This window comes from Gopherus evgoodei, chromosome 1, assembly GCF_007399415.2.
Source record: "Gopherus evgoodei ecotype Sinaloan lineage chromosome 1, rGopEvg1_v1.p, whole genome shotgun sequence".
Classification (NCBI taxonomy): domain Eukaryota; kingdom Metazoa; phylum Chordata; order Testudines; family Testudinidae; genus Gopherus; species Gopherus evgoodei.
Genome location: NC_044322.1, coordinates 270,946,182 through 270,961,205, shown reverse-complemented (window position 1 = coordinate 270,961,205; position 15,024 = coordinate 270,946,182). Strand labels below are relative to the sequence as shown.

Genomic DNA, 15,024 nt, shown 5'->3' with positions numbered 1-15,024 from the left:
TGCAGGTGAGTGAGGCAGGCAGAGCTCTGCCGCAGGCCTGCAGGAGAAGCACCAGCTAAGCGTGCTCTGATGACTCAGATCAGGGCCCACAAGCTGCAGCCAGGCGCAGAGGTTTCCAGGGAGCCCCGGTCCGGGCAGACGGGGAGGAGGCGGGCGAGGTCACCTCTGTGCAGCAGGCTGCTCCCCCTACCAAGCTGGCAGCTGGGGGGGAGAACCCAGGATGGCATCTCAGGGAGGGGAGTGGGGTTTCCTGCCCTTGGGCCTCCCCTCACGCTGCTGGGGGGCGGGGGAGAGCCGCTGCCCCGTGCTCGCTGCATCCACAGAATCACCATGAGCAATTCCTCGTCAGCCACGAGAAACCCCAGGCCGCCCTCTGCGCATGTGCGGGACTGGGAGTACCGGTGACTTTCCCGCGCGTATCTGCCGGAAGTGTGGCCGGGCTGCCGGCGGAAGCGGCGGGGCGGGGGACCGGAAGTGTGGCCGGGCTGCAGGAGGAGGCGGAAGCTGGCTCCGCGTGGGAAGAGCAGGAAAAATGTCGGCTTCCTTGCTGAGGAAGGGGCTGGAGCTGCTGGAGACGGCGGCGGGTGAGCGGCCGGGCCCGGGGCGAGGCCAGACCAGGCCTGAGGGGGGCTTAAAGCCTTCACCTGCGCGGTCACATTAACTTTCTCTCCCCCGCCCCCCAGGACGCCAGCCCGGGCTCAGCAGCCCCCAGCAGCGGCCGCGCAAACCCCTGAAGAGGAAGAAGGCGGCTCGGGGTCCTGGCAGGGACAAGACCACGGTCAAGGGCAAAGTCACCAAGTCGGCGATAGGTGACTGAGACCTCCCCGCCGCCACTACCCCATGTTGCTTTGCTGGTGGGAGGGGGCTGCGCACAGAAACCTGAGACTCGCTCGAGGAGGACCAGCTGTTCTGAAAACACCCCGCCCCCAGGGCCCTGCGGAGAAGTGGGTGGGGCGCTGTCATCCTATTCCATCTTGAGTAGGAGAACAGCTCTCTTGGGGCTGCCAGGTTTGGGGGGGGGGGGGGAGCAGCCGGTTGCATGCAGTTAACCCTACCTCCTAGCCCGGCCTGCTCGTGACCAGGGCTCCCTAGGAATCTCTTTGTGCCTGGCTGCACCACGTGGGCCCTGATAACAATCATATCACCATTACCTTGCACTTCTCCTTATGGATATCCTGTCCCCATGATTCCTAAAACGAAGTTTTGATGCACCCGGACACACTCCAGCAATAGTGTCATACCCCCGCCTGGTTGGAATACCCCCACCTGGCTCTCTGTACTCTTCATCTAGTTGTTATACAATACATGCTTACAGAGATGTTTTGTTGCTCTCTGCCCTGTCCCAGAGGAATATCAGAAGCGCCAGGCTGTGGATCACTTGAAGAAGAACTTGCAGTATATGAAGAAGGGCCGATTCGCTGCAGACAAAACCATCACGCAGCAGGCAAGGGAGTCTTGTTTTTGTTCCCTAGAATACCAGTAAAGGGGAAGTGACTTCCATGGGTCCTTCACCTTGGAGATTGGTGAACACCCCGGCACAGGTCAATGCTAAAAATGAGTTTGAGTGGTAGCTAATGTTGGCCTTAGAATTTTTAGGTGTGTTTACAAAATAACTTACTCCACCCCCCCCTCCCCCCATCCCAAAATGATCTATAATGATCACACAACTATGCCCAGGGCCAGTCTTTAAGATTTTTGGGACAATCCACCAAGATGATTTTGTAGGGCCTATTTCCCAAAACTAATTGTACAGAAAAATGTGTATTTTGGGGTATCCAATATAATCTTCTGTTATACAAGTGGAGTCAAGAATTCTGGGTTATTTTCATTTTTCTCCCCTTAATGATAGAATTCAGGGCAGCTGACAATGTTAATATCATCATATAACCTTACTCTCTTCATTAAAACTTCTCTTCCCTCTTTCTGACCCATTTCTTCCCCACAGTCCTTGCCCCCTTATTCAGACCTGGTTTTCTTTGTGTGTCTACAGCCCTCCATAGCTGTCTTTAATAGAACCAATGAGTACATGTCATGTTGACCATTTTTTAAAAAGTTGTTAATTCTAGGTTCTACATGTGGGGCCCCTTGTGAGATTTTGTTTTGTTTTCCTATCACTTAAAATGTTTCTTTCCCATGTTGATTTTTAAAGACCCATACAACTAGGAAATCTACTGAAACTGACTACAGTCTGTTAGGTGTAAAAAGTAAACTGGGGAAAAAAGGAAATGTTTTGCTCTGTTTCCTTTATAGTTGCTGTTCCCATGAAAGGTTTGAAAAGAGTACAAATGTGTTAAGTTGATGATGTTTATTTAATAGTTCAGTATATATAGTGTCCTATATACTAGTCACACAATTCCTCTAAGGGAGGGAGGTGGTATCCTCACGTTCCAGGGGGAGAAGCTAAGGCTTTACCAGCACTGCGTAGGGCATTGGTGTTGGAGCCAGGTTGAGAACACAGAATTAACTTTCTCTGCCCTGTGTGTAGCCCACTAGACTACGCTTCTCCCTCTCCCTGTTGAGTTGTCCTACATGCTACAATGGCTGTTCAGCAGGGAAACCTGTTCTGCTGCAGGCAGTTCACAGCACTTTGGGTAGTACTTCCCACTCACCTGGGAAATATGTTTTGTTGTTTGTCTTCAAATAGATGGACTCATGCCAAAACCAAAAGGCAGAGAACTAAGTAGCGGAAAGGGATGCTGTAAATCACTTCTTAACAAAATTTGTGATGAGCTTTCAGCCCTGCCAGTTGGTTTTTGCTTCAAAGCCCCCAGCAGCTTTGACATTAGTCCCAAAAAACCCATGTGGAATCTGCTGCTGCCCCAAACACAAGCTTTTGTTAATCCTAGTAAACATCTGTCTTAATTCTCTGCATTGCCAGGACTAGAATTGTAGGGAGTTACTGCAGCTTGGGATGATTACTGGCACAGTAGTTTATACTGTGTCTGGGACTGGATTAGCAAAGGCTGTATAATCTTTCCTTATCTTTTTTTAAAGGTTCTTGACCAGAATAGGGGCAGGAAATCTAGAGACCGTCCCCCAGAGAAGCCGAAGAAGAAATCTGAAGGCACTGTCTTCACAGAGGAAGACTTTCGGAAGTTTGAGAGAGAATATTTTGGGCGAGCTGGAGCAGTGTGATGAGAAGTCTTGCAGCTCTGAGCTTTCCAAAACTGAGTGTTCAGAGCATGGGACTGACCCTGTCCTCCTGTTTGGGATCAGAGACCAGGGGAGTGCGATTACGCCTCTTGCCAGCATATGTTTAGATGTCACGTCTGTACAGAATTTGTTAGTCAATGGGATGCTGTAGACTCAAAAGCATCAAGGGAGATCATGTGTGTTAGGGTGTATCATATGTCCTCTACTCCCCACTTCCAGCCAGCACCTCACTCATGTTCTCTTGGAATAGAGCAGACTCTTCATTCAAGCCAGATGCAAACTCTGCTCCTCTGAGGCAGGATCCTTTTATCCATCTGATCTGGAAAAGCCAGCTTAAAATGGCAGGTCTCATTAGGGGAAGCACAGGAGATGATTTAGAGCTGAATTGTGGAGCAGCTGGAACAAATTATCAGCAAAAGGAAGGATGCTCTAGAAAGGAGATGTGAGTACTGTTCAAATCTCTGTTTAGGTTATGATCTCCATCAGGCAAGGACCTTCACTTTTTTTCTCCTTGGGTAATGCCATGTACGCTTATGGTGCTTGATCCATAGTCACTATGGCAAAGAGTGTACTTGCTCACCTCTGTGGTGGAATCATTAATCCAGTAGGGTGGGATTGGCAGAGGTGACACAGATCATTCAGGCAATTCAGGCACAGTTCTTTTTAGGCTGACTTAGGGCTATGTGAAAGGTCTCTGTTCCCCATGGTACTATATGAGTATTTTCTACTTTTCTTCAGACTGCTGAGTGGAAATGAAATAACCCTTCTGTACTGAACTCCTCCCAGCCTTCCCTCCCACAGATCTCCTTATACAGCTGGTAGTTTACACTCAAGCCCACTAAATCAGGGTACTAAACACATGGGGGTGGTGTTGCTGCATAGTACAGCTGGCCCTAGTATTAACCCACATCAGTTCCTCTGTCCCAAACCTGCTAGATGTGGCTTTCTCTCACTTCCCCTGAGAATATCCACCCCTCCCTGCCTTGCAAACACCACCGGCTGATGAAGGTGAAGGTAGCATACTGTTGAGACCTTTTGGCTAGTGATTGTGATGCTGGATCAAGAAAGGCAATTCTCTCTTACCCAAAAAACACTAAATGCTTTGGATGTTGCAACATGTAGTTTGGCCAGCAGGTGGGGAAGTTGATTTTTCAGAGACATTCATCCATTTTGCTATTCCTGTACAGGTACCATGTATTTCTGGAAGGTTGGTGACTACTTTATTGCCATCTGTTATATACCCAGAAAGCAGGACCCTTGTTCTCCACTTGAAAACAAAGGGGTTAAAAGATTGAGTGCCCCCCCAAAAAACCAGCTCAAATATCAATTACATGAATTATTGCCTCCTTGTAAAATAGCCTGGCTGAGCTGAAATGTCAAGCAGTCCTATACACTCTCTTCTTTTTAGTCTGATTGCAATCCTCAAATTTGTTTCTGTTGCTCCTCTTTCCTCATTGGTGTGTTTTGTCACCCACTTGCCTGCAATACACAGTGACACAATAGACAGAGTCGGGGAAGGTTTCTCAGAAATGCCAGTTTTGGGAAGTCAAGATATTACTGAAACAGGCAGCTGTAGTGACAAAATAGTTAATCCTGGGCATTAGTGTTCCTTATTGTACATGTTGCTTGGACCTTGTTGTGTAAGATGGAGAGGGGATTTCTCAATTACTTATTTCTCTCTTCTGCAGACAGACTAGAGCAGTGCAAAGACCAGTTCCCTTTTGTGCATGTTCTTGGTGCAGAAACAAAAAGAAATGTATATGGCAATGAGTAGCTTTTCCTGTTTTTTTTAAGTGTACTTTGAATTTGTTTCAAGAAGTTGGTTAGAGTAAGTTTAAAGAGCCATTTTTAATTTGCCATCTTGTTTAAAATAAACTTGTCATACCTACTGTGATAGTAGCGGAGCTGCTCTGTAACTTACGAATATGTATGTTGACATGGTTATTGGGGTTTTTACTGTATGAAAATTAGTTTAATAGAAGCAAGTAAAAGAACAACTTGAAATAAGCCACCCTTTCATAGGGCTGAGCCACCTGATGGGACACCACTACTATAGGCTGGAGGCAGTGGCACTGTCTCAGGTTAGGAAGAAAGGGTTGGGTCAAGGGGGCTTAAAAATTAGGTCTGGGCAGCCCTCTCCCTCAGCAAGCACTTACGGGTTGTCAAGGGCCCATGCCCAAATAGTTATCTTTGAGGACTTCTGATGATTTTCTTTCCAGCCAACTTGCAAAACTAGTTTTATCCTGAGGGGCCCAAGTCTGAGAATGAAGTTCAAGAAGTTTGGCCATTTAAAAAGGGGCTTCCTCACAAGAGAGGAGGTGGTCGTGTGGGGACACCAGACTGACCCAGCTACCCATATCGGAGGCTGAAGCAATTAGGTTTTCTTAGGCTGCTATTGGGAGATGGAAAGCGATAGGCATGGAGACTGTTAGCTGTTTATTGAAATCCTCTAAATTATTTGTTCCTACTGTTAAAATTTAAAGTATTGTTTTTAAGGAGGTTTAGTCACTGTGTATGCTGCTGGTCACAGACTCCAGAAGGAAAGAACCATAAGAGCTGAATCTAGTTGGACCTGCTGGGTAAGAACAGGTGATCCACTCCTAAAGCCAGCCTGTGAGAGAACTGTGGAATTGCTCCCCAGGAGAGGTGAAGTCACGAGGCCTGACAGCTGAGGGAGTGTACTCAGACCAAGAAGAGAACAGAGGTGCAGCTAGCCCTGTAACCATGAGACATGCTAAGAACAATTTAAACATGTATTTACACAGTCCAACTAACTGCTGTTTCTGCCTGTATTAACTCTCAGTCCCACAACAAGTATGAAGGCCTCTTCAGGCTTGCTTTTGTCCATCAAGTGGAAGAGCATAGCCCAGCTATGCATGACACTTGGACAGAGCAGGCTAGTGAGTCCTCTTTCCCATCCCTACAGGCCACTGCTCACTACATATAAGTAGAAGGAACAGCATTTTGGACAGTGGAGTGTGGAACTACAGGAGACTTCATTATATAAAATATATTAAATGTGCAAATGCTAGTGCATGACCATTGTGAGGTATTGAGAAAGCAGTGTCAGAAGAGCGTGCAAGGCAAAGCTGTGCCCCGCAAGAAAGAGAGAAAGGAGTTTGGTGTGCAAGGAGTGGCCCAGGTGCTCTTACTTTTAAATAGCTTCTATTTCCCCTTGGCTTCCATTGACAGAAGCAGAAGGGAAAGGTTCCTAACGTATAACCTAAAGCTCTTCAGCCTGGAACAGCTGATCCTGTCAGAGTGTATTCCCTTCTGTTTTAGGTGTCTGCTCCCACGCTTGGTTCCTTCCTACTGCTGTGGAGTGAGCACTGGGTTGGATGAGCTCACAGTGGCTGGACTCCTGGCTCTGGTCCCAGCTCTGCACCACTGGCTGAGTATGCTGCAGTAAAAGATAAAGATAGCTAAACCTGCAGGGGTTGCCATCTTATGTATAACTTTCCCACCCACAGGGAGGAAAAAGGCAATAGCAGCTTTAATATAAATGTAAACAATATGAGTCTGGCAGTGGCCTACTTCTAGCAGATGAATTACAGGGCAAAGCAGTCCCTAGGTGTTTAGTATTAGGCTAGCTTATAAATCAGGTCCATAAAGCCAGGGTGTAGCTGACACTCCTCCTACAACATGAACGGTAGAGTCAATGTTGACAGACAAGCTAGTGTACAGTGCATTACTCAAACACCACTTTTTGCAATAAGACTCCAAATAGCTCAGCAAAAGCCTCTTCACTGAACAGCAGCTGCAGCAACCAACATTAGGACGCAAAAGGAATAGTTTATATATGCCATTTTATAAAACAGTGGGACACCTGCTCTCAGGCGTCTAGTAATTGTCTCTTCTCTAAAACAATACAGCAGAAAGAGAAGGGGCAGAGGGAGAGGTGATGAAAACTACAGGTGTGGAAAAATTGAGAAGATTAGTGGTAATACTTCCAAAAGCACTAACGTCCCATTTTCAGAATTGACTTAGGCACTTTGATGTCTCATTGAAAATACATGGGAGTTAGAACTACTTAGTTCAGAGAGGACATCTGACAGCAGTCTGAGAAATTAATGGTATAGAAAAGTTAAGTGCTTCCCTCCCCCCATCTCATAATATGAGACAAGGAGCAATCAAAGTGAAAGGCAACAAATTTAAGCTGAAAAGGAATTATTTTTACATAATGTGCACTTACCCTGTGGAACTCTGAATTAGCCGCTACGTATTGAAGCAAGGCCCAAATCCTCAAAGCTCTTTAGGCAGTTATTGCTTGCTGAAATCAGTGGAACTTAGGTGGCTAAATAGCTTTGAGATCCTGGCCCAAGAGTTTAGTAAGATTCAAATATTAGATATTTATATGGATAGCTTCCGTTAGAATAAATAGAAGGGATATAAACTCCTGCTTCAAGGCATAAGTCAACCACTAACTGCCCGGACTAGGAAATGCTTCCCTCATGGGCAGGTCATTCCAGAATTGTTTCTAAATCATCTAGTATTGGCTACTGGCAGGGACAGGACAGGAGGCTAGATGGACTATTGGTCTGAGCTGCACTACCCTCACCTTAACTGGTTAATTCATAGTCTCACAGACCAATGCTTAAATGGGACATGAAGATGATTCCCCTCTCCAGCTCACACTATCAGTATTTTGTCCTGGGGAGAATTGAGTCACCCTGGTGTGACTGGCAGTATATAGAGGAAGCTTACGTTGCTGAGGCATGTGCTGCACCAGCTCTGGTAACTAGAGTACTCCCATATCCCCACAGCTTAGCTTGACGTTTTTCACCAGCAAGAAACCCACTTACCCTTTACAATAAAATGGCATGATGCAAGAGGAACATGCAAGAGAAGGTGAAATCTGAAGAGACTGATCACTGCTTTGGGAGTGATTGTGACACTGTTTAAAACGCTTGCTAGAACTCCTCTAAAGCTAGCTGCTTTGATTTTTCTAAAGGCCTGGAATGGGTATGTTTAAAAGCAACCTGCCACATATTTAAACTAGTCAGTTTAAAACAGAATTCCCTAGTCCACAGAAATCTCTCTCTCTCTCACTCACACACACACACACACACACACACACACACACACACACACACACACACACACACACACACACACACACACACACACACACACACACACACACACACACACACACACACACACACACACACACACACACACACCCCCCTACCCACCGGGTCTTGAAACATGCACTCAGAGTTAACACAAGCTTTGTTGATACAAAAGAGTAAGCATATACTAGATCCAAGGACTCTCCCCACACTGGAAATTGATAGAGAATGGCTCTTAGGCCTGGTCTACACTACGCGTTTAAACCGAATTTAGCAGCGTTAAACCGAATTAACCCTGCACCCGTCCATACAATGAAGCCCTTTATATCGGTATAAAGGGCTCTTTAAACCAATTTCTGTACTCCTCTCCGATGAGGGGAGTAGTGCTGAAATCGGTATTGCCATGTTGGATTAGGGTTAGTGTGGCCGCAATTCGACAGTATTGGCCTCCGGGCAGTATCCCACAGTGCACCATTGTGACCGCTCTGGAAAGCAATCTGAACGCGGATGCATTGGCCAGGTAGACAGGAAGAGTCCCACGAACTTTTGAATTTCATTTCCTGTTTGCCCAGCGTGGAGCTCTGATAAGCACAGGTGGCGATGCAGTCCCAAATCCAAAAAGAGCTCCAGCATGGACTGTACGGGAGATACTGGATCTGATCGCTGTATGGGGAGACAAATCTGTTCTATCCGTTACAGAAGACGAAATGACAAAGCATTTGAAAAAATCTCCAGGCTATGATAGACAGAGTCCACAGCAGGGACTCAGCAGAGTGCTGCATGACAAGCGTAACAGAAAGCCAAAGAATCAAATGGACACTCATGGAGGGAGGGAGGGGATACCGAGGACTCCAGCTATCCCGCAGTTCCTGTAGTCTCCGAAAAGCATTTGCATTCTCGGCTGAGCTCCCAATGCCTGAAGGGTCAAAAACATTTTCCCGGGTGTTTCAGGGTGTATGTCGTCTATTTACACCCTTCCCCCCTCCTCCCCCCAAGAAAAGGGAAAAAAATTCTCGCCTTTTTTCAATGTCACCCTATGTCTACCGCATGCTGCTGGTAGATGGGGTCTTGCAGCGCTGAACACCAGCATCCCCTTCCCGGTGGCAGATGGTGCTAAATGACTGGTATCCATCGTCATCATCAGCCCATGAGTGCTTCTGGCTGGTCTCGGTGAGGTCGGCCAGGGGCGCCTGGGTAAAAATGGGAATGACTCCTGGTCATTCTTGGCAGATGGTACAGAAGGCTTGCTAACCATCCTCATCATAGCAGCTGGAGACTGAGCTCCTCTCTCCCCCCCCCCTTTAATGTCCTGCCTGGACTATCATAGCAGCTGGAGGCTGCCTCCCCCTCATTTTATCTCACTAAAAACTCAATGTCTCTTATTCCTGCATTCTTTATTACTTCACTTCATCACACAAATGGGGGAACACTGCCAAGGTAGCCCAGGAAGGTTGGGGGAGGAGGGAAGTAACAGGTGGGGTTGTTGCAGGGGCACTCCCTAGAATGGCATGCAGCTCATCATTTCTACAGGATCTCTGGGGCTCTGACCCAGAGCAGCTATGCTCTCTGGTTCTCTAGTACACTTACCCCATATTCTAGGGAGGACTGACTATTTTTAGACAAAACATAAAGAAGGGAATGACCCGGGGAGTCATTCCTATTTTTGTCTATGCACCCCCAGCCAACCTCAGCGAGGCCAGCCAGGAGCACCCATGACAGCAGCAGACAGTACAAAACGATTGATAACCATCATCGCCAATTTCCAAATGCAAATGGTGCAAAATGACTGCGCTGGTGCAAAATAACCATCTCATTGTGAATTTACAATGGCAGATAGTGCAATAGGGATGGTAAAGTCTCTGCTACCTTGCAAAGGCAAATGAATGCTGCTGTGTAGCACTGCAGTACTGCCTCTGTCAGCAGCATCCAGTACACATACAGTGACAGTGACAAAAGGCAAAACGGGCTCCATGGTTGCCATGCTATGGCATCTGCCAGGGCAATCCAGGGAAAAAGGGCGCGAAATGATTGTCTGCCGTTGCTTTCACAGAGGAAGAATTGAGTGATGACATTTACCCAGAATCACCCACGACACCATTTTTGCACCATCATGCATTGGGATCTCAACCCAGAATTCCAATGGGCAGGGGAGACTGTGTGAACTTGGGATAGCTACGGGATAGCTACCCACAGTGCAACGCTCCGGAAATCGACGCTAGCCTCGGTACATGGACGCACACCACCGAATTAATGTGCTTAGTGTGGCCGCATGCACTCAGCTTTATACAATCTGTTTTAAAAACTAGTTTCTATAAAATCGGAATAATCCCGTCATGTAGACATACCCTAAGTGGCTCTCTACTGCAAGTATTATGCAGGAGAGATCTCCCCAAGATAGCCAGAAGCTAGACACCTTTAATTGCTAAAAATTGGCACTGACAGGAAAAGAGTTACCCTGTACATATTCAATGCATATGCTACCAGATCTAGAGGATTAAATGATGGGAAAAATAAAAGGAATGGGGTTTCTCCTCACTGGAAAATAAATGTTGCCCCAAAAAAAGGCTTTCAGAGTTAAAGAAGAGGTTGATAGTCAGTAGGAGAATTGTTACATAGAGGTTAGGGGAAAGGCGGGACAGTTTCAAAAGGGAGAAGGTAAGAGTAAACCAGGAATTTTGGCAGAACCAAATCACATGCAAATGACTAGGTGTGGAATAAGACACCAGGAAATATGAGAGAGGCATAGGATCTGTTTGCTCTATAGGCACCTTGACTGCTTTCTGGAGAGCAGACTGAATGCTGTGCTGGGATGAAGGGGGAAGGGGCTTGGGCTGCCAGACTATGGCTTTTGCCTGAAATACTCTGACCAGAATATCCTGCCTTATCCTGCTGGTTAATGCAGCTCAGTGGCATTAAGAGGGAGCGCTCATCTCCCAAAGGCCAGCATGTCCCTGCTGCTATTTCTGGGCTTCTTGCCAAGAGAGGCTAGTGAGGTTTTATCACCCTTTACTTTCCCTCTGCAAAGCTGCAGGTGGGGGTCTAGGCTTGCACACAAGGTACAGGAATGCAGCTGTTTTCTCAGGACAGCAAAGGAGGAGGATGGCTTCTTTGGGGGTGGTTTGCGTTTCTATTTGTATTTACAGAGAACAAGTACAAACAGCTGGATCTAAAAACAGATTGAAGAGGAAGTTATTGGCACACAACAGGAGCAGAAATAAGGCATGGGAAAGAGGGCACACATGGTCCAAACAGTTTAGCAGGAGACTGCAGCCTGCCTGTATTGGCACGAGTTATGTATATGAACACTGGCATTAGACTCGGCCAGCGGAACTGGAGTGGAATATGCAGGGATGTATCACACCTAGTTTGAGGTGCATGAGGAGCTGTGTGAGGTCTGCACCTGCCCATGATGTGCCTCCCTTGAGTCAGCTATGCCATTGGCCCCCCCACCCCTTGCTGAAACTCAGAAATTACAGCCAAAACAGACATACATCCAGAATTCAAAATAGTCTTAATTAAACTGCCAAATATATACAGGGACTGGTATTCTCATAGTGCAACAGGTAACGTGTATTTAACTTGCGTCATTTCCCTACTTCTCTCCGTTGCTGGGCAGAGGAACTGCCCTCTACGTAAACAGTAAAGAATCAATTTAAACAAGTATGGTTTGAGATAAGGTGATGAGACAAATGTCATGAATCCTGACAAAATATAAAGCAAATCAGCACATGAAGAGCTATCAATTGTCATCTGTCTCTAAGGAAGTCTAAGACTATACCTTCCACCTGTTAAAAAAGGTTTTCTTCCTTTGGCTCAGCATAAAATGGTATTCACTGTGCATAAAAATAGTGCAAAGAAAGGGATTAAAGGAAAGTTTCTCTAGCAGAGAGAGGTATGACTAATAGAATTTAAGGTCAGAAGGGACCATTATGATCATCTAGTCCAGGGGTAGGCAACCTATGGCACAGGTGCCAAAGGCAGCACGCGAGCTGATTTTCAGTGGCACTCACACTGCCTGGGTCCTGGCCACTGGTCTGAGGGGCTGTGCATTTTAATTTAATTGTAAATGAAGCTTTTAAACATTTTAAAAACCGTATTTACTTTACATACAACAATAGTTTAGTTGTATACTATAGACAGAGAAAGAGACCTTCTAAAAACATTAAAATGTATTACTGGCACACGGAACCTTAAATCGGAGTGAATAAATGAAGACTCGGCATAGCACTTCTGAAAGGTTGCCAACCCCTGATCTAGTCTGACCTCCTGCACAATGCAGGTCACAGAATCTCACCCACCCACTCCTGTAACAAACCCCTAACCTATGTCTGAGTTAGTGAAGTCCTCAAATTATGGTTTAAAGACCTCAAGGTGCAGAGAATCCTCCAGCAAGTGACCCGTATCCCATGCTGCAGAGGAAGGCAGAAAACCTCCAGGGCCTCTGCCAATCTGCCCTGAAGGAAAATTCCTTCCCGGCCCCAAATATGGTGATCAGCTAAACCCTGAGCACGTGGGCAAGACTCACCAGCCAGCACCCAGGAAAATTCTCTGTAGTAACTCAGATCCCACCCCATCTAACATCCCATCACAGACCATTGGGCATATTTACCTGCTAATAATCAAAGATCAATTAATTGCCAAAATTAGGCTATCCCATCATACCATCCCCTCCATAAACTTATCAAGCTTAGTTTGAAGCCAGATATGTCTTTTGCCCCCACTACTCTCCTTGGAAGGCTGTTCCAGAACTTCACTCCTCTAATGGTTAGAAACCTTCGTCTAATTTCAAGCCTAAACTTCCTAGTGTCCAGGAAGTGGCCACGCTGGTACTAAGCTTAAATAATTCCTCTCTCTCCCTGATATTTATCCCTCTGATATATTTATAAAGAGCAAGCATATCCCCCCTGAGCCTTCTTTTGGTTAGGCTAAACAAGCCAAGCTCTTTTGAGTCTCCTTTCATAAGACAGGTTTTCCATTCCTCAGATCATCCTAGTAGCCCTTCTCTGTACCTGTTCCAGTTTGAATTCATCCTTCTTAAACACGAGAGACAAGAACTGTACACAATATTCCAGATGAGATCTCACCAGTACCTTGTATAATGGTACTAACACCTCCTTATCTTTACTGGAAATACCTTGCCTGATGCATCCTAAAACTGCATTAGCTTTTTTAACAGCCATATCATGTTGGCGGCTCATAGTCATCCTGTGATCAACCAATACTCCGAGGTCCTTCTCCTCCTCTGTTACTTCCAACTGATGCACCCCCAATTTATAACCAAAATTCTTGTTATTAATCCATAAATGCATGACCTTGCACTTTTCACTATTCAATTTCATCCTATTACTCCAGTTTACAAGGTCATCCAGATCTTCCTGTATGATATCCCGGTCCTTCTCTGTGTCAGCAATACCTCCCAGCTTTGTGTCATCCGCAAACTTTATTAGCGCATTCCCACTTTTTGTGCCAAGGTCAGTAATAAAAAGATTAAATAAGATTGGTCCCAAAACCGTTCCTTGAGGATTCCACTAGTAACCTCCTTCCAGTCTGAAAGTTCACCTTTCAGTATGACCCGTAGGAGTCTCCCCTTTAACCAGTTCCTTATCCACCTTTCAATTTTCACATTGATCCCCATCTTTTCCAATTTAACTAATAATTCCCCATGTGGAACCGTGTCAAATGCCTTACTGAAATCGAGGTAAATTAGATCCACTGCGTTTCCTTTGTCTAAAAAATCTGTTACCTTCTCAAAGAAGGAGATCAGGTTGGTTTAGCATGATCTACCATTTGTAAAACCATGTTGTATTTTGTCTCAGTTACCACTGACCTCAACGTGCTTAACTACTTTCGCCTTCAAAAATTTTTCCAAGACCTTACATACTACTACTACATACAAACTAACTATTTTTATATTACTACTACTACATACAAACTAACAAGCCTATAGTTACTCGGATCACTTTTTTCCCCTTTCTTAAAAATAAGAACTATGGTAGCAATTCTCCAGTCGCACAGTACAACCTGAGTTTACTGATTCACTAAAAATTCTTGCTAATGGGCTTGCAATTTCATGTGCCAGTTCCTTTAATATCCTTGGATGAAGATTATCTGGGCCCTCTGATTTTGTCCCATTAAGCTATTCGAGTTCAGCTTCTACCTCGGAAGTGGTAATATCTACCTCCATATCCTCATTCCCATTTGTCATCCTTCCATTATCCCTAAGCTCCTCATTAGCTTCATTAAAGACTGAGGCAAAGTATTTGTTTAGATATTGGGCCATGCCTAGATTATCCTTAACCTCCACTCCATCCTCAGTGTTTAGCGGTCCCCCTTCTTTTTTTTCCTTCTTATTTATATGGCTATAGAACCTTTTACTATTGGTTTTAATTCCCTTTGCAAGGTCCAACTCTACATGGCTTTTGGCCTTTCTCACTTTATCCCTACATGTTCTGACCTCAATAAGGTAGCTTTCCTTGCTAATCTCTCCCATCTTCCACTCCTTGTAGGCTTTCTGCTTTTTCTTAATCACCTCTCTGAGATGCTTGCTCATCCAGCTTGGTCTACAACTCCTGCCTATGATTATTTTTCCCTTTCTTGGGATGCAGGCTTCTGATAGTTTCTGCAACTTTGACTTGAAGTAATTCCAGGCCTCCTCCACCTTTAGACCCACAAATTCTTCAGTCCAATCCACGTCCCTAATTTCCTTAAGTCTTTAAAAAGTTAGCCCTTTTGAAATCAAAAACCCTAGTCCCAGATCTATTTTTGTTTATCCTTCCATCTAGTTTGAACTGAATTAGCT

At 45.6% G+C, this 15,024-nt stretch overlaps 1 protein-coding gene across 1 annotated transcript; it reads left to right on the top strand.

The window, feature by feature from the left end:
* The first annotated feature begins 470 nt into the window (after positions 1–470).
* Positions 471–5,044, top strand: RPS19BP1 (ribosomal protein S19 binding protein 1). The gene is made up of 4 exons (XM_030546690.1): positions 471–584; positions 684–809; positions 1,347–1,444; positions 2,995–5,044. Exons 1-4 carry the CDS (start codon positions 533–535, stop codon positions 3,133–3,135), a joined length of 417 nt encoding a protein of 138 aa, XP_030402550.1. The 5' UTR covers positions 471–532; the 3' UTR covers positions 3,136–5,044.
* The last annotated feature ends 9,980 nt before the right edge of the window (positions 5,045–15,024 follow it).